Raw genomic sequence first — 20,402 nt, forward strand, 5'->3', positions numbered from 1 at the left:
AGTTGGACACTGATTTAGTTCAGTCTATCAGATGATACTGTGGCTCCAGCTCAACCCGAGGCTGTAAAATAATGTTGTGGGTTTTCACTGCAGCTCCTGACAAGAGCTTCCTGCCAGCTATGTCAAAGCACATCTGACAGACTCTCGGCACTCACTCCGTGTGCTCGGCTCCAGCTGGTGCTCATAGTAAAGTTAGAAGACCACTCCTGGAGGCTCATCTCATTAGAAAATTAACTTTTTCACTTATGGACAGACTATTTAGCACTTTGTCCAGTATATTTATATTTACTTTTATTTTTTTTTTATTAAAAAACAACAAGCCTACAATGGCCTGCAATAACAGATTTTATTACCCATTTACAGGTAGCCGACAGAAGTAGCCAACATTTATCCAGTTACACATCTAGAAAAAATAGAGCAACGTTTGCATTTATTGTTAGTCATCTATTTGGCCCCTTAATAAAGGTCCTATATTCACTCTCCTTTTAACTCTGTTTTGGGCCTCATAAACTTCTGTGTTTCATATTGCAGATTCCTAAAAGTCGCACTGTTTCCTTGTTGAAGGCTTTTTACACTACTGATATTATCTTAACCAGCTTCACGAGGTCCTCACCTGGAATGATTTTATCTAACCGATGAGCCTTGCTACAAGTGAATTGGTGGAATTTCTCCATGCGAGTTGAGTTTTGTAGGAGTAGTATTGGTGTACAGTAAACAGGATTAAGAGAATATGAACAGGGCGAATGCTATACTATCTACTGTAGTAATCCTTGATATGGCAAGAACTGCTCAGCTAAGTAAAGAGACACAACAGTCCATCATTACTTTAAGGACTGGTACACAATGCCTGAGATTTCAGTGGTGTTGATGTGCTTTGGTTACAAAAGACCAGATATTCAACAAACAAGTTATGTTTTTAAGGAATATTTGGATGCAAACTGTTATGTTTATTCTGAAATATACAACTATAACTTTAATTGTTTTTATTAACTTCATGAAATTAATAATAAGATTTTTTCAGTATATTGTCATATCATGAAGAATATCATTTTCACAGAAATAACCTGAAATATTGTGATAGTACTTTAGGGTCTATACTTCCCGTATAGCTCAAATAGCAGACACATCTCAGCATTAACTAATCAGGCCTTCATGGTCAAATTCATTAGGCCAGGTAACACATTGGGTGGACTTTAATCTGATGAGTCTAAATTTGAGATGTTGAGTGTGAAAAGCTTTTATCAAAGCAAAAGGGAGCTATTTTGAAGACTCCTAAACTTAAACAAAATTTGCTGTTTGATAGATAAATCCAAATGTATTATTTCCTAGTTTTGATGTCGTCAGTGTTGTCCTCCACTGCAGAAAATAGTGAAAATAAAGAAAACCCACTGAGTGAGTGGGTGTGTCCAGACTTTTGGCTCCTTCTGAATCAGTGAATGAGAAGAGGCTGTTTATCCTGTTTTTGTTTTTTTTCATATTTCCTCTGTAATTCTGTCTGTGTTTGTCTGCCTGTCTATTGAGAGATGAAAGACCCATGATTAGGTCATAAATACTTTATCAAAGCATTAATAGCATGCACACACACATGCACAGAACACCCACAATTGCGGCCTTTGATTTGGTCTGATGGCCTTTGTAGTTCTTCCCAGAGTGACAGTAATTGAACCGATTCCAGCAACATTAAAGACATAAACCATCCAGTCACAAGTTTTTTGAACCGACATGACAGGACAAAGCAAACCAATCCAATCCAACACCTCGATATGAGATGACAGGACCTCCCGCTCCACACCCCGCCCAAACCCCCATCCATCCACTTAGAGGTGTCCCATCCATATTTGTTTCCAAAATGTCACTGGAAGCATTTTGATCTGCCCCTCCTGCCGGGAATACTTAATGTCAGCACAGACATGCAGAGTGTAGCCCTCCAGCTGACTGGAGTTTACTGTGAGCATGCAGGTTAGTAGAAGCTTCTCTAGTCTCAATTTCTGATGAGGATGCATTCACAGGGACTCTGACACCTCACACAACTTTTGCTGGCTTTTACAGATAGAAAAGTTTGAATATATTGAGTGTCAGTTACACATCCAACAGATTCAACAAGCCATTGAGTCAAAACTCTAAATGTGAATATATTTTTCTATTAAAAAAAAAAAAGGTGTGTATTTGTAGTACATGTTATTTGATGTTATTTGAGTGGTTGAATAGGGACTGACTGGTTACAATACATGCAATTAGATAAATTATCAACAAATTAGCATTGACTATTTTAAAATATTTTGTATTAATTTAAGTGTTTAATACAATGCTGTAGTTATTTATGTCTGGATCTATATGTGAATCTCATCTCTTTTGCTTGTTCATTACCTTAAACCTTTTTGGCGTTTACCTGCAGAATGGAGTCCAAAATTCTGATTTGTTTTTTTACTCCCTGCAGAGTGAGATCTTTGATCTTATTTTTCATTTTCCACTTCACAGGCTGCTCACTACACCCTTCTCTTACTCGCCTGTCTTTGCCTCTAATGCACATTTATCATTCTTCCAAGTTTCATCCAAATCTAATCAGAAGAAATATTGTGTCTGACAGGCAGAAAAATAAACGACCAAACAAATGAATGAATGCGGGGAGTAACATTTTCTGCATCATTTTGAAGAAAACCCTTCCAGACAAAATGTACGCGACGGTGTCTTTTGTGCAGATGCTGTGATTGTGAAATTCCCAACAGTGGGAATGGCAATATCTTATCAGGCATGTAATTCCCATTAAGAACCTGCTATTATTTGCTCGAGAGACCCTTTCTTTTCAGTTTCTGGAGTACAGTTCATTCACTCAAGATGGGTAGAAAGTAGCCCTGGGGGCACAGTAACGTCTCTCTATGGTCTTTTCCTCAGCTAGTCCCCCCCTTACTCACACTTCACCTGAGTGTCACCTCAAATGAACCCACACTCACAGCCATGAAGGGATTTCATTAATAGCAGGGAGGTTATAAATAAACAGGTAAACTGAAAGGATGCTCTCAACAGTTCTCCACATATGAACAGCTGTCTCCATGGTTACTGATGGACGACTTGTTTGCCCCGCCGTGGAGGTAAATTATGTGCTGTTTCTCTGCCAATGCAAGACATCTTGTAGGCTAAGGCACTTCCTACAGATAAAGTTTTGAGCTCATTGTTAAAATGTTTGATACATTTGAAAAAAACCTCACTATACAGTATGCAGGTATACAGAGCTCCAACCAAGGGTTATTTTAGTTTTTGATTAATCTGCCAGTTTTTTTTTTTTTGTCAGTTTAGTTCAGTCTTTAAAATATCACAAAATAATGAAAAATTATCATAAAAATATCCCACAGTCCAAAATGATATAATCAAATTACTTGTTTGTCCACAAATATTCAGTTAAACAACCAGGAAATGTATAAATATTCACATTTGAGAAGCTGGAACCAGAAAAGTGTTAGCTGATTAATTTTCTTCCAGGGAACAACAATACCTACATTCAACTCTAATTTGTACGGTTTATAGGTCGCAAAGTATCATACGTTCAACAGTGGTTCACCTTTACTCTTGAAGAACCTTGCAGTCCACTTCAGTCCTCACTCAGACCCCATAACCAGGCCTATCTCCACCACGCTCTGCCAGCACCAGACAATGGCCTGGTTGCAGCCAGATGTCATTCTGCTCTACAGGAATAAAATTGCCCTGGCTTGATGTTTTTTATTTGAACTCATCACAATTCTCTTGGTGGCACTTAGCCAAGGATACAGCAATGGTGACCAATAGTGTCAGAGAGGAACTTGTGTTCTTGGAACATTTGCATGTGGGAAGACGAGTCCTGGCATTAAAACTGTTAAATCCTCATGAAAGACTGAAGAGAACCAAGCATTAATCCATGATCCAAAACTTTTTCAGAGCTTGCCATTATCATCATGAAGTTTTCAACTCTGAATTTGTTGTTTCCTATTGCAGTAGGGAGTTTGAAAATGGTAACACAGAGAAAGTGAAAGGGGAGGATTGAGATATTTTGCCAAGGGCAAGTTTATACCAATATTTTACATCCAGCAAGTCAGACCAGTCCTCACTAAATGTTTTGGAATAGCTCTGTAGTGGAAAGAATTGGATCGAGCTCATGCTTTTTTCAGACTATCTTACTTTCTACTGATAACTTGTATGAATTGTCAACACTAGTGGAGCAGCATTTGTTAAGACTAAGGAGCGTTTGTTGACAGTAACAGGAAGATTTTTCAGTGTGGTCACACCAGCTCCAATAGATCATTTTCAAAACCTGATATGAAACAGTACGGGGCTTTTAATTTGAAACAGACAGAGGAAGTACCGGCATTCGGTCGACCAATACTGTAACTTTATCACTCCCTCACTCAGTGACAGACATTCATGTTTCTAGGGCTGCTGTGGTTGTCAAAAATAAATGAACTGATTCATCAGATTGTGTGTGTGTGTGTGTGTTTGTGTTTGTGATGCAAAAGATGTCCACCAACTGGCTCTGCAGATGTGAATGTTCTGCAAGATTGACTCTCACCTCCTGAGCGAGATTGTGTGTGTGTGTGTGTGTGTGTGTGTGTGTGTGTTTGTTTTTGTGTGTTTCTGAGAAAGATTTATGTCCAGCTGAGCACCCCACCACTGTTTGTTTAAATGTTCCTCCCTGTCTTTGTGCTGTATTAAAGTGAAAACTGAGTGAGACTCAAATAATTTTTTCTTAAAGGAGACAGATGGATAAAATGGGAAAATATGGCAAAACATAACAGTTGTCTCAGCAATGTTTGTAATCTTTCAAATGACAGTTGGTCAACGCTTGTCATTGAACCAGGTTTCTAGACCCTCCTTTTTATTTGGTACTTCGGTATGTTTATTCTGTGGTTTTGACGTCATGTAATTTAGTAGTTAACATGGAGACTTTTGTGTCCTTGAATGGTGACGCCCACAGATTAACCTGTGACAGCAGCCTCATGAAATAAGTAGTTTATAAAGCAGCAAAATAATGAGCAACAATGTTTTATATTTAATGAATCATTGAAGTCATTTTTATAGTTGAAATATTCTCTGGTTCCTGCTCCTCAAATATTTTTTTCTTTCACTTTTCTATCATTTTCTGTCAGCCCTGTTAGGATGTCACTTTGGCTCTTGCAATTAGAAATCATGATGATAATTTCTGTCACAATTTTCTGATGTTTCATTGACCAAAAGATTTATGGATTAATCAAAAAAGTAATTTTCAGATTAATCAATAATAGGGATTTTAATTGCAGCCCTTGTATTCTACTGTATGAAAGGGTTTTGTAGATGTTTGGGCCAGTGGGCTCAACACACATCCCATCCATGCAACACACACACACACACACACACACACACACACACACACACACACACACACACACACACACACACACACACACACACACACACACACACACACACACACACACACACACACACACACACACACACACACACAACATAACAACAGTGTTTAACAAGCAGAAGTATTACGTACTAAAGCATTCACAAAATATTCATTTATTACTTAATAATAACTACAAATCAGCAAAAAGGGGCACCGTTCAGGCTTAAACTCATTTTAGTCATCCGTCTGTCTCTGTTATGGGTGACATCGACTTCACCAAATGAAAATCTAATGAAAGCGCTTAACTGTTATTCTATCTTAATGCATTGTCAGTCATATATAACATATGGCTGTACTATGTAATGTATCTGTCTCCCCCCGCTGTAATGCATGTTTTATGGCACAGATGATGAATGTCTGTAAGAGAAACTGAATAACAATGAAGTATGTGTGAGATGAAAAAAAAGATTTGTGTGAAAGAGGGAGAGAGAGGAACATTTTGTCCAAGATTTGGCATGTTGTGATGAATAAGTGGCATATAAACCCTCATTTCCCAGGAGCCCTGACTCTAATGGTGTTTATTACAACTGCAGATTTGAATTGGATCATCTTGATGAGTTGTGTTTCTGGTCTGAATGGGAAACATCTGTCTGGGGCTCCCTTTGTCTCTGCTTGTCTGTGTCTTCTCCTTGTACAACAAATGAAATTATAATATTACCTAAATTACTGTTTTATTTTAATATACTTTCTGCGTACAGCAGAGAAACACAGCTAATGCACACAAACACACTTGTTTGCCAGCACCAGCTCAGTAGCTGACATATCAAAGACGGTGGTGCCTTTTTTCTCCCCCTTTTTCTAATCTTTCAATTCTTTGTTAACTTAATTCACGTTTTTGTGTGTGTATTGCTGTTTTAAACATCTTCAGGCATTTTATTTGTAAAACTGTCTGTGCCAACTCTGCTAGTTGAAAGAAACAAACAATCTCTCTGCCGAGTTTTCCTCTCTGTCATCTGAAAGCTTTCGGCTAATTAATGAATTTGTTCCTGGCATGTGTCCTTTAAGTCATTTAGACCACCCTGATGCATTGTGGGAGTTTTATATAAACAGCGACTGAGGCCTTCCCAAAACATGATTTGAGTTTTTTCTGGCCTGTAAATTTTGTAAGACTCATTGTTGATGTTTTGTGCTTGAACATCTTAGTATAATAAAATTAAATATTTGATTGTAAAGATTTATGATTTGCTTTTGGAAGGTGTTGCTTACATGTCTTTAAAACAAGGTATAAAGATTTGGATACGTTTGTATATTTCAATGCTCAATTTGTTTAAAAATAAAAGTAGACACACCTGATTAAATATTTTTAAAGATATTTTTAACAATGTTTCTGGGAAGTAAACAGTAAGGGCCAGGAATAATGGCTAGATGAGGAGTTTTGTGGCCATGCTTGGGGCATTATAATGATAATGCAAACATGACATGTTTATTGTGTTGACTGTCTTAGTTTTGGATATGAACCTGCTAACATTCAAGAATTAGAATGAAACAACTACAACTGAGGCTGTTGGAAATGTTGTTAGTTTTGCAGTTTATAAACAACCGTCATGGTTGCGCTGGATGAAAAGTCAAATTTCAGGTCATTATTAGTCATTGGGATTCATTCCTCAGGCATCATAAACTTCTGTACCAAAATTTCAATAGTTAGCTCCACCAGGGAGGTTATGTCTTCGGGCTGGTTTGATTGTATTTGGATGATAGTTGTTTCACAGGGAGAACCTAAAATGCTACAATTGTAACATCGCCACAGTTGTTGAGCAGGGTGGAGGTGTGAGTTCTCCGAGTGCTTACTAGTTGTTTATACTTTAGTCCGGACCAATACTGATCCAAGTTGCTAGCGAGGCAACAAAATGCAAAAAATGACTGCTTGGCATCACCACTTTAACGCTGTCTCAGAAAATAATCCATGCAGGTCGTTACAGTGTGAAATAATGTAGTAACCTTTAACGATCTTATCTCAGCAGTATTTGCTTTCCATTCAACATCTCTGTATATAAAATTGTACTTAAAAATTGTGCTTGGCAAAAATGTGATTTCACTTACATTTTTCCTTCAGATTTTTCTGCTGACATCAGAGATTTTAGTGTATTTATTGACGCTAAGAGGAACTGATAACCCCAATTTCATCATCTCTTCTCAAGTGATTTTATAGCAACTCATTTCCAAAGAATTTGTTGGGTTTATCTTGTTTACTGTTATATTCTTTGGTCTCATCAGTACAATTTCAGAGAATACTGTCTTTATATTTACAGCATTCACTTTCATTTTCTTTCACTTTTTCATTTTCAGAGACCCTTGGGGAAACAAAAGAATTTCACTTGCTCTATTAAATGTCATCGTACATGGTCGCTGAAAGTTTTCTTTTAGACTAAGGTGATGAAAAATACTAGAGGCATATGTATTATTTAAAAAGCATTTTTTATTTTAATTTTAAAAGAAATAATTTCCCTCGCTCAAAAATAACCAGATGGCAATTTTGCACAATATACGCCCCTGCATCTTGAAGCACGTCATGTTGCAGTCTAAATGCCGCTGGGGTTTTGCAGGTGCCAAAGATGGGTAAAAATGTTCAGAACATATGATGAAAGGTACTGTTGGTTCCCTGAAGCAATTTAACAAATAATCAGTCTCTCTTTGTCTCCACTTTTTTTTATTCTCTTTCTCTCCTTTAGGTGACATGTAATTGTTTCACCATCAGTGATGGGGAGCTACAGGAGATTGGAGTTGGGCTGTACCCAAGGTAACACGCACCCCCCCCCCCACACACACACACACACACAAAGGGCAAGGTGAGGAGCATAGACATCTTAAAAGTATCATTGATTTCAATCTAGCTCATAATCTTTACTAGATTGTACCCACAATGTCATACTTGTACAATAAAAACGCCACAAATTTAAATGTAGCTTGGAGTTACCTGCCCCAACACCGCACCCCAACCAGCCCCACCCACCCTTTACCCGCTCACTTTCAAAGCTCTCCCCGCTTTGTTCCTGACAGTTCTTTGAAGTGCGAGGAAGAAGGGAGGAATAGAGGAGAGAGAATTTCTGTTATGAGGCGAAAACTTTAAAATGAATGTTGACAGAATATTATAACGCTGTTTGGGGAAGATGGAGGCAGAAGAGAAGCCAGGGCGCGTGGAGAAATGCTAGGTTTGACTCCAACTGATGTGTGATTGATGATGTGATTGTTGTCTGCAATGTGAGAGGGAAAGACACATACACACACACACACACACACACACACACACACACACACACACACACACACACACACACACACACACACACACACACACACACACACACACACACACACACACACACACACACACACTGCAAGGCGATATGCACTGTAATCCCTGTATTGAATCCTGGGTGAATCGGGTGGGATTTGGCCTGTTGTTGTACATGTTGTTAGTGTTGCCACACACACACACACACACACACACACACACACACACACACACACACACACACACACACACACACACACACACACACACACACACACACACACACACACACACACACACACACACACACACACACACTGCAGGTATCCCAGCCAGTTTTTCTGGCCGGTGTTGAGATGTCAGATGGTCACAGTGGCATTACCAAAGCTCAGCCAAACCACGCGTGTCTGTGTGCGATTTGTGTTGTAACTCATCCATAAATTATGGGCCCGTTTGCAGGATGGTCCCTTGCTTATTCATTTTTTTTAGGTTGCCTAGCAACCGAGGCCTTGCTGAAAAAAGGAGGATTACTCTGGTGAGAATACACCTCTGAGCATCCCGTCAATTTCTGTTCATTTTCGGTCTCTGCTATATTTTTTAAAGTTTGCTCCAAAACACATTTTTCCCTCTATCTGACTTTCTTGTTCTTTCTACTGATCTCTTCTCTTTATATTTCATTCTACCTCAAAGCTAACTGGCCTATTGAAGAGATGATGTAAAATCTTCTGAGCTCTCTATAAGTGGTTAAATGATTCACAGTTGAATTGACAACACAGACCTTTGTTCACTTGCCATAATCCATCAAAAACCATGAACCTCAGAATATTTTAAACCCACATGTAGCTGCAGCCAAATCCCCACTGAGGTCCACTGAAATGAAAGTGAGGAGAAGAGATTAGGTGACATTATGACACGAAGACCTGGGAGATGTTTATGAGTTCCACATCGTTTAAAGGTGTGAGGGTCAGATTAAACTAGAAAAGAAGTGATTTGTGCGGTGCATTGTCCGTACAAACTACCTCTGGTTTTAGAAATCAAAAGTAAATCCCAGTTTTTCTACTGACAGTGAAAAGTAGCTTAAATAGTGTAAAAAAACACTCCACAGAGCGAAAATTACAGACAGGTTGGATGTACAGGTTACAGCAGGTTGGATGTACTGTAGTAATCTAACGTCGTAGATTGTAGACGGTGAGTCTGGTTCAACTCTTTAAGGTGAAAACCGTAAACAACATTCAGGTCTAATTTCTAGTGCTGCTGCATGAGTACAGTAGGGAACAACCTGTTTACATGAAAACACTCAAGAGAATCACTAACATAGAAATAAAGTAGCAGACAACAGTAACAAAGAGATGATGATATTGAACCTTTTATAGCATTAAATATCAGCTGAAGTTGTGAACATTATTCCTGTTCTGTCTGTACTCTCACACAAGTGATATTTCACTCTCCACCCTGCTACGTACAGCAGCAGTTAGTTTCAGTTAGTGTGAGCAGATACTGTTAATGTGAGCTGTGGTTTAGTTAATTAATCTAATTAGTATGCTAATGAGCTGCTCTCCATCAGATAAAAGCATCGTTTGGAGGGCTTGATTTCTAGTTGATATTCAACCTGCAACTTCTCCACTGAAGAACAAAGCCAGAGGGTTACTGATGTTTTAAAAAGGCTGAACACACACACATGCACATTTTTTTCCATCTCTGCAGCCATTTTTTTAGCTGAATATGATAAACAAGAGCATCAGTAATGGATGGGGTGATAAAAACAGACAAACCTCTCCACTATTTCTTCCCAGCCATGTGTACAGTGATAATAAATGTATTTTTATGTGTCAGGGAGCTCCTAAAATACTTCTCTCCTTTAAAGCACAACATCAACACACAGTCACAGTTCAGCTTGGGAAAGATGCACATCAAGTGCAGACTTTACAATACAGGAAAATTATATTTGCAACTTGGCATTACTGTCTCCAGTTACATACTTTGGTTTTTCAGTTAATTCATAACCTACATATAAGACAACAAATAAAGGTGTGTTACTCTGCTGCCAGTCATCACACTTGTCTAAAGCTCATCAGTCATTAAGTAAATCCTATTGATTCAACTTTATGATCACTTTGGAGGCTGCAGTTTGAACTTAGACGTGTTTCTAATATTCAGTGAGTGTGTCTGCAACACAATAAGTCAAGGACATCCGTCATTACTCATCAAATGTGTATAATAGCAGGGCATTTTTACTAATTATATCAAGTTCGATCAGGCGTAAATAATTACTTTATCTTACACAATCAGGATTTTGAACAATCCTGCCTCTCTTCCATCCTCACGTTTGTCTCCATTAGTTTACACCGACTGGATGATGCCACCTTTGCTATAATATATCCTGCCCCAACCATGTCAGACATTATACTGGAAAATCCTTACAAAGATAGCGTCAAAATCGGAGTCTTTATGATTCTAATAAAACCTCAGTTAAGATATACTGGTAATATTGAACTTAGGGACTTAGGAACTAAGGGGAAAATGTGTGATGTGTCACTGAAAACACTTATATTTTGCATCAGTGTCTTGATGATGCCACTTGTCAAAATAAATCTGCAAGTGGATGAGTAGGAAGATGATTTGTATCCATAATAAATTTGGGAAATGAGACAAAAGCCTTTGTTGTGACAGAAGTGGAGTACCCATCGTTTCCTGGTTTGGTTTATTTGTGTGCGTGTGCCTGTGTGTGTGTGTGTGTGTGTGTGTGTGTGTGTGTGTGTGTGTGTGTGTGTGTGTGTGTGTGTGTGTGTGTGTGTGTGTGTGTGTGTGTGTGTGTGTGTGTGAGAGAGAGAGAGAGAGAGAGAGAGAGAGAGAGAGAGAGAGAGAGAGAGAGTCAGGGAGGCAGATAGACCAACAGAAAGAAATAAAGAGTGATTTGTTATGACAGAAGCAGAGTACTTATTTTGTCTTACTGTGCAGGGAATTATCTGTGTGTGTGTGTGTGTGTGTGTGTGTGTGTGTGTGTGTGTGTGTGTGTGTGTGTGTGTGTGTGTGTGTGTGTGTGTGTGTGTGTGTGTGTGTGTGTGTGTGTGTGTGTGTGTGTGAGTGAGTGAGTGAGTGAGTGAGTGTGAGTGTTGGTTTTTTTGAGCACTCAATCTTAAATGTGCAGGATTCACATTAGATTCACTTAGTCAGATGATACTTAACGCTGTAACAGCACCTTGGATACAGGGATATAAGACGCTTGTTTTCCCTGAGTTGTCACGTTACACTAGCTGATAGATGGGTGATAGTCTTTGGAGATGTGTCACTCAACATGTGTTTTTTTTATCTCATAAATATGTCGGCACAAATTTCCAATCCAGTCAAGACTGAACTGACTGATTTGAGAAAACAGTGGGACATGTTGCAGTTGGTGCGTCAGCAGAACGAGACTCCTATTTTCCAAAAAGTGTGCTGGTATGTTTTTTTCAAAGTACCCCCCTCCGGTAACAATCAAGTTTTTAACCATGGTAACATGTCCATATGTTGTTGTTTTTTATATGCTAGAAGACATATCATAAGTGAAATAATCAGCCAACACCACAGCTGAGTATTTCCACTTTGGTACTGCAGTGACAGGCTGACAATGTCAAAAACACGGATCCAGACAGTGAGTGTTTCATACATCACATACATAAGGAACCAATCCCGGCAATTTACAGGGTGATGCTTTCAATATCATCGAGCTGCAGGAGAGAGCAGAATGAAGACAAAGTTTTTGAATCTAATCCACTTTAAGGCATTATGTACAGTGCATCCGGAAAGTATTCACAGCGCTTCATTTTTTCCACATTTTGTTATGTTACAGCCTTATTCCAAAATGGATTAAATTCATTTTTTTCCTCAAAATTCTACACACAATACCCCATAATGATAACATGAAAAACATTTTTTTGAAATTTTTGCAAATCTATTAAAAATAAAAAAAAAAAAAAAATCACATGTACATAAAGTATTCACAGCCTTTGCCATGACACTTAAAATTGAGCTCAGGTGCATCCTGTTTCCACTGATCATCCTTGAGATGTTTCTACAACTTGATTGGAGTCCATCTGTGGTAAATTCAGTTGATTGGACATGATTTGTTAAGGCACACACCGTCTATATAAGGTCCCACAGTTGACAGTGCATGTCAGAGCACAAACCAAGCCATGAAGTCCAAGGAATTGTCTGTAGACCTCCGAGACAGGATTGTATCGAGGCACAGATGTGGGGAAGGGTACAGAAAAATTTCTGCAGCATTGAAGGTCCCAATGAGCACAGTGGCCTCCATCATCTGTAAATGGAAGAAGTTTGGAACCACCAGGACTCTTCCTTGAGTTGGCCAAACGGAGCGATCGGGGGAGAAGGGCCTTAGTCAGGGAGGTGACCAAGAACCCGATGGTCACTCTGACAGAGCTCCAGCGTTGCTCTGTGAAGAGAGGAGAACCTTCCAGAAGGACAACCATCTCTGAAGGACTGTGAGGCCATGAGAAACAAAATTCTCTGGTCTGATGAAACAAAGATTGAACTCTTTGGCCTGAATGCCAAGCGTCATGTCTGGAGGAAACCAGGCACCGTTCATCACCTGGCCAATACCATCCCTACAGTGAAGCATGGTGGTGGCAGCATCATGCTGTGGGGATGTTTTTCAGCGGCAGGAACTGGGAGACTAGTCAGGATGGAGGGAAAGATGAATGCACCAAAGTACAGAGACATCCTTGATGAAAACCTTCTCCAAAGCGCTCTGGACCTCAGACTGGGGCGAAGGTTCATCTTCCAACAGGACAACGACCCGAAGCACACAGCCAAGATAACAAAGGAATGGCTTCGGGACAACTCTGTGAATGTCCTTGAGTGGCCCAGCCAGAGCCCATACTTGAACCCGATTGAACATCTCTGGAGAGATCTGAAAATGGCTGTGCACCGACGCTCCCCATCCAACCTGATGGAGCTTGAGAGGTCCTGCAAAGAAGAACGGGAGAAACTGCCCAAAAATAGGTGCCAAGCTTATAGCATCATACTCAAAAAGACTTGAGGCTGTAATTTCTGCCAAAGGTGCTTCAACAAAGTGTTGAGCAAAGGCTGTGAATACTTATGTACGTTATATTTGAATTCTTTATTTTTAATAGATTTGCAAAAATTTGAAACAAACTTTTTTCACTTTGTCATTATGGGGTATTGTGTGTAGAATTGTGAGGGAAAAAATGAATTTAATCCATTTTGGAATCTGTAACATAGCAAAATGTGGAAAAAGTGAAGCGCTGTGAATACTTTCCGAATGCACTCTATGGGATTTTATTTCTGAGTAAAAAAAATTATACTAAACTGATCAACAGCGATCAATGCCAGGAGACGCATACAGTTCATACACACCAGATTTGCCAAGAACAATTTTCAGAATTTTTGTTTGGAAGTTAAACTTTTAATCACAGAAACATTTTTCTCTCTCTCTCTCTCTCTCTCTCTCTCTCTCTCTCTCTCTCTCTCTCTCTCTCTCTCTCTCTCTCTCTCTCTCTCTCTCTCTCTCTCTCTCTCTCTCCTCCCACTCTTCCTTTACTTTCTCTATGTGTCATTGCTTCTCCCTGTTCACTGCTCTATCTCTTTTCCTCTCTTTTTCGTTTTACCCTTCACTCCTCCTCTTCCTCCTCCCACTCTCTGGTGCTCTCTCTCCCTTTTGCTTCTTGTTTGCTCTCTCTCTCAGTTTATCTCTGTTAAACCATGACTGTAGGCCAAACTGTGTGATGGTGTTTGAGGGAACGAAACTGCAGCTCAGAGCTGTTCAGGATATCAACACTGAAGACGAGGTATGAGGAAGAAAACACTCTCACACTGCATCTTTACAGCGTTAATAATGTGGAATATGACTGTTTTGATTGAGTGCGATGTTGCTCCTGCTTTTATGTCCATGTACTTTATGAGCAATACTTATTGAATATTCTTTATCCACTGTTGTTATTGATGGGGGAGCCAATGCCTTTGGCAGTTTTGAATGACACATAATCTGAAACTAACAACCATTTCTGTTCTGGAATTAATTTTATTGTACAAGTAATAATTCTGTATATTTTGATGGATGTAAAATGAACTCATTGTTATGAATCATTATTAAAAGTAGAGACAAGTGAAATATCACAGCAACATAAGCAAGATGACAGCTCCTAACTTGGCTCTGTTTTCTCAAATTTTCCATTCTTCATCATCCCTTGTGATTATATGTAATGAGATGCTTACATGCCATCTGGACAAAGACACACACACACACACACCTCCCTCCTACAGTTTCACTTTTCTCCACACTCAGTTTACCTAAATTCAGTTCCAAATATATTTTCTATCTATAACCATGCTCTGCTATATAGCAAATATACTAAAACTATGTCAAAAAGGCTAAATAATATACAAATACTTTTCATTTCAAACTAAACTCTTCTGTCTGTGTCCAGCTGACTATAAGTTATATTGAGACGTTGTCACTGACTGAAGATCGACAGAAGCAGCTGGAGGACCAGTACCACTTTACCTGCCACTGCCAGCGATGTGACTGTCGAGACAAGGTTAGACACACAGACATTCTATTGTCACGTTCACTGCAGATTTCTGAGAGTTACAGCCGTCTACAATGATGTTTTTCACTCACAAAACACAACTACTGTATTTCCACATGCAAACAATGATCCAAATATGACCAATAACAAACTAAAACAGGCGGACCATATCGTACTTTTGACACTGACTTTGTTGGTGTTTGTAGAATTTCTCTGTCAGACCTGGTTATTAGTGATAAAGTGTATATCATTCATAAATGAGGCTGCTGTTAGACTTAACATATGTAAAAAAAAAAACCTTGCTTCTAAAAGTTACAAGTGTCTTATTTTCGCCTATATTTGTCTTCATGAACATCCCTCTTTGGTGTCTGCCAATATAGAAGGGCTTCACTTTCCTTGGTACCACTTGGCCATGTCTATGTGAGTATATTGGAACAAAAACAATATGGGTCATAGAGAAATTTTAGAAACATATTTGGATTTCGTGTGAAAAACAACCAAACATTAGAAACAGGCATTAATCTGTTTCTTGCAGGCGTCTCATCAAAACCAAAGACAATATTAGAATTTTGAGTACCGTATTCGAAATCATACCCGATCTCTTGTTCTTCATGCTGCTGGATACGTTTGTAGGTAGGTAGGTAGGTAGGTATATACTTTATTAATCCCCGAGGGGAAATTTTTTCGCCACAGCAGCATACATACAGGAGCAATAATAGAAACAATAGAATAAAATAATAATAGAATAGAATAATATAATAGAAAAGCAATAAAATAAAAAATATAAATATAAAATATAAAATGCACAGTACATACAGTATATATACAGTACATTAAATATCTATATATATTATATATATATATATATATATATATATATATATATATATATATATATATATATATATATATATATATATATATATATATATATATATATATATATATATATATATGTTGTGACTTTCATTGTGCAGATATTGCCATGACACACGGCTTTAATACTTCACTTTCACTACCCTGAAGACAGCACCGCATTTGCAAGAAGATATTTGTCCAGAGAGTGCTTGTCGGAGATGAAACAAAAGAAATGACACCGTGGTGTATCTTAGAGTACCGTTGCAGAAACATCTGTGTTGTGCGCTGTTGAGCAGTTGGACTGTATGTGGATTAACTCAATATTAAAAAAAAAAATGCAATAAAACCTCCATTAAAGTGGTTAAAATTTATATTCGGCACTCCACGTGTTACTGATTTGTATGCATAACTCTTAACTTATTACGACTGTATCATAAACTTATACATTGTATTTGGGGATTTTATACATTTTCTTCCTTAAACCAAACCTAACTATAATTTCTTAATCACTTAAATTTGTAAAAATGTTCTTGAAAAGATCAGACATACACACACACACACACACACATTCACACACTCACTCACTCACTCACTCACTCACTCACTCACTCACTCACTCACTCACTCACTCACTCACTCACTCACTCACTCACTCAGCCGTGCTGTGGATTTAAGACTGTGTATCAGTGCACAACGTGTTTCAGTGGACTCTTTCCCATCCTCTTCTCCTTTTCCCTCCTTCACTCATATTCCATGTTATCTCCTGATGTCCTGCTCTTCCTCTCTGTCACTCTGTCACGCTCCACCTCTTCACACCCTCTCTCTCTCTCTCTGTCCACCAACTGAAAAATGAGAAAAATTATCTTGTCTTTCAGCTGCAGTTTTCTTTTCCATCCATCTTAATCCACTCCATCTTCATGTCCCAGTGTCTACGTCTCTATCCATCTGTTTTATTTTCTCTCGCTTTTCTCGTCTTTTTGTCTCTGCCTTCACTTCTGCATGTAACTTTGTTCTCTATTCACCATATATGACACTTTGGTCTTACTCTGCCACAACACAGCAGCTCTCAAGAACATAGGATCTGTTTATGCCTCTGTGTGTGTGTTTGAGATAGTGAGAGAGAGCACTCAAATGAGGACAATGGCATCCATTTTATTCAACCAACCTTTGTTCTGCATGCGACACACACACACACACACACACACACACACACACACACACACACACACACACACACACACACACACACACACACACACACACACACACACACACACACACACACTTTTTTTTTTTTTTTTTTATCCTCTCTGTCTTTAATCTTTAGCTGATGATGACAGCAGGATGCTGGGTTGTGACCCGAAGTTGTCATGGCAACAGATGATTGTTGACATCAAACCTGGGGGATCGTTTGTGTGTTGTTGTTTTTTTTTCTCTGTGCATAATGAGTGTGTTGTGCACATGTTAAGATGCACATAAAGAAAGAGACAGAATTATAAATACTTTAATTTAATTTTGCAAACCCTTAAGGCCTTTACATATGCAAATAAATGACATGAAAGTGCAAAACACTGGCCTAAGAATATTTGACATCAAAACTATTCATGTAGGCAGTGATGTGAATTTGTATCGGTTGTTCCAAAAATGTTTGTATAGATTTGTGTTGGCTCATTCCTCAGAAAAATGTTGGATTCATCATCATCCAGTGATGAAGATCTTTTCCTGTGCTTGTCCTTGAGTTCATTGTCTTTGTAATTTGTGTTCCCTTTATTGAATATAACTCCGGGTGGCTAGACATTGTCACTGGAAGTTGTGATGTTTTGTCTGTTCCACTTCCACACAATATGATGCATGGATGCCTTCACTTGCCACACCAAAGCTCAGAAAAATCAACCCCCTCCTGAAAAAAAGGCACTTTTTCACCGCATAATTTTAGCATTTTGTGTGAAAGTATTCACAACAGAAACAATATTGTAGTGCGAATTAATCCCATGAAAAAAAAATGTCCCCAAGTGTGTAAAGACCTTTATTCGGGCATGTAAAGACTTGTTAACATCTCAGGTCTATTTAAGCTGTGTCACCTGTTTCTTTCCCTTTATGTCTGTTTATAATTATTTCAGCTGTCAGTCACACTTTGTTATTCACAGTTCAATTTTAATACCACATTTTACTCTTTTTATTTATACTTTTTTTTTTTAAATTCTCACTCCACCTGTTCCTCAGAATGGTGTAATATCAGCCTGCATATACATCAAGTATGCACCAGAGTGATTGTTTTAGACATTAATGTCAACAATGTGTCTCTTCTCTGCCCAGGATGCTCTCATGCTTTCAGGCGAAGAAGCAACATGGCGCCTGCTGAAGGAGACTCTACCGAGACTGGAAGGACTAAAAACAGAGTCCAGGATCCTTTACCTCCAAGATCCACTGCAGCCTGTAGACACCAAGCCTCTATCAATCTCTGATGTTCATATTTAATTAACACCGTTGTAACTGAACATTTCAGAGGGTCAGCTCTTGATTGCCAATATATATCTTTTTTTAATAGACAGGCATGAAATAATGAAATCAAACAGTTTGATTGCTACATCATCCTAAAGGCGAAGTGGTAATTTACCATCAAAGTTCAGCCAATAAATACATGAATCAGTATCTAAAAAACAAATTCCTGGCAGCTGAGAACTAGGAAACCATTAACCAAGTAATTAAGGCTCCAGTTCAGTGTGGATCGAGGTGCTGTCTGGAACGTAACTATTTTCATCACCATACAGCAGACAGGATGGAAAGAGACAGACATGAGATAATAATGACTTTGCACAAAATCAGCCACTTTATGCAAAGTTGTCTTCATATATACTTAGATTTCCCTTCACAGTCTGCAGCTTTCATCCCATTTCTGGGCATCCAGTATAAATATTGTTTTTCCTTAAGTCACCTTCCAGATTGGCAAGCACTGCTCGAGAGCTGCAGACATCTGTTATCAACTGTTGGTGGTGAAGTTCCTGATGAAAATCTCTACAAGCTCAGAATTACAGACATGGCTTTAGATGCTTGTGTTCACCTGCAACACTGGCAGGAAGCTATGAGGTTCGGGTTAAAGACGCTTACAGTGTACAGGTGAGTGCGTGGTCGCGTGTGCGTGTGCGTGCGTGCGTGCGTGCGTGCGTGCGTGCGTGTGCGTGTGTGCGTGTGTGTGTGTGTGTGTGTGTGTGTGTGTGTGGCTCAGGCAGGAGAATGTCACCTGCATGCTTTACCCATTGATGTCTGATATGTTCTCAGATTTTAATTGAAAAAAAAAAAAACATGTTCTGCCTCCAAATCTGGATGTGTGTTAGGATTCAGTGAAGCTACAAGGCGGTAAAGTGATGACAACAATTCATCCATAGTGCATCTGTAGTGCAACTCTCTCAGTTGAGGCAGGATTGCATAACCAATATAGATTATTAATTACTAATCAGTCCTGATTCCTACATGGTCATCAAAAGTCTTTCAGATTGTTTTTTTTTATGTTACTTTAGACCAATCTCCATCATTTTATGCTGTGAAAGAAAGGGGAGAGTCTCAGATAGATTACTTTAAAAGATTCAGGAGATTCACAGCAAGGGTAAAATTTAATGGGAAAAAGCCATGTGGTATAGCATAGTAATCTGTTAGGGTAACATTAAAAGGGTGCTTTGCTTATTTCTGAGTTTGAAGTGAATGGCGAGCATTGAAAGCAGTGATCAAATGTGGAAAGACTCAACACAAGTAGATTCCACAATGCAATGAATTTGACTCTTTGACCTGATAAAGGACACATGGATTTTGTTTTGTTATCCATGCGTAGTGGAAATAAAGCCCATCAGGACTGGTTTAGAAAGTTGATGTAAAGAATAGATCATAGAAAGGAAATTATTTCAGGGTTTATCATTGTAAAATGCAGCGGCTGAGAGCTCAACGTTTTCCACCTGTGGAGGCATAGGCAAACAGAAGCAAATTAGTCAAATATCCCCACAGTGATGACATCAAGTGGGTCACATCTTGAAAAACAGATTTACCAAGTTGCAACACATTCCAGCATATCAGGATGTATTGTATTTACAGCTGGTTGTGCTCTTTCTTACACCAATTAGCTTTGGCACATTGCATAATCGATGTTAAAGATATTTTAAATCTGTGGGACTGTGGTTACTCGTGCTTGTTTTGCTATCGTTGGGTTGCTGGTTTCCTGGTGATCATTGGTTAAGAAATGTAAGTAATGCAGAAATGCCAAAAAGGTCTGATTGTGTACGTTTGATATTGTGACTATTGCATACATGCATTTTTAAGTTGAGTTTTGTATCTACAGAATTTGTTTAACCATGTT

At 38.7% G+C, this 20,402-nt stretch overlaps 1 protein-coding gene across 1 annotated transcript in view; it reads left to right on the plus strand.

The window, feature by feature from the left end:
• smyd3 (SET and MYND domain containing 3) overlaps nt 1-20,402 on the plus strand; it is a 74,761-nt gene that overhangs the window by 44,288 nt on the left and 10,071 nt on the right. Inside the window, exons 6-10 of the mRNA XM_069693756.1 lie at nt 8,089-8,156; nt 14,356-14,458; nt 15,098-15,208; nt 18,374-18,461; nt 19,000-19,174. Coding sequence (XP_069549857.1) covers nt 8,089-8,156; nt 14,356-14,458; nt 15,098-15,208; nt 18,374-18,461; nt 19,000-19,174 — 545 coding nt within the window. The remainder of the gene's footprint in view (nt 1-8,088; nt 8,157-14,355; nt 14,459-15,097; nt 15,209-18,373; nt 18,462-18,999; nt 19,175-20,402) is intronic.

This window comes from Brachyistius frenatus, unplaced genomic scaffold, assembly GCF_029030835.1.
Source record: "Brachyistius frenatus isolate BFR_SWC_R1_liver_20210118 unplaced genomic scaffold, ASM2903083v1 Contig_15, whole genome shotgun sequence".
Taxonomy (NCBI): domain Eukaryota; kingdom Metazoa; phylum Chordata; class Actinopteri; family Embiotocidae; genus Brachyistius; species Brachyistius frenatus.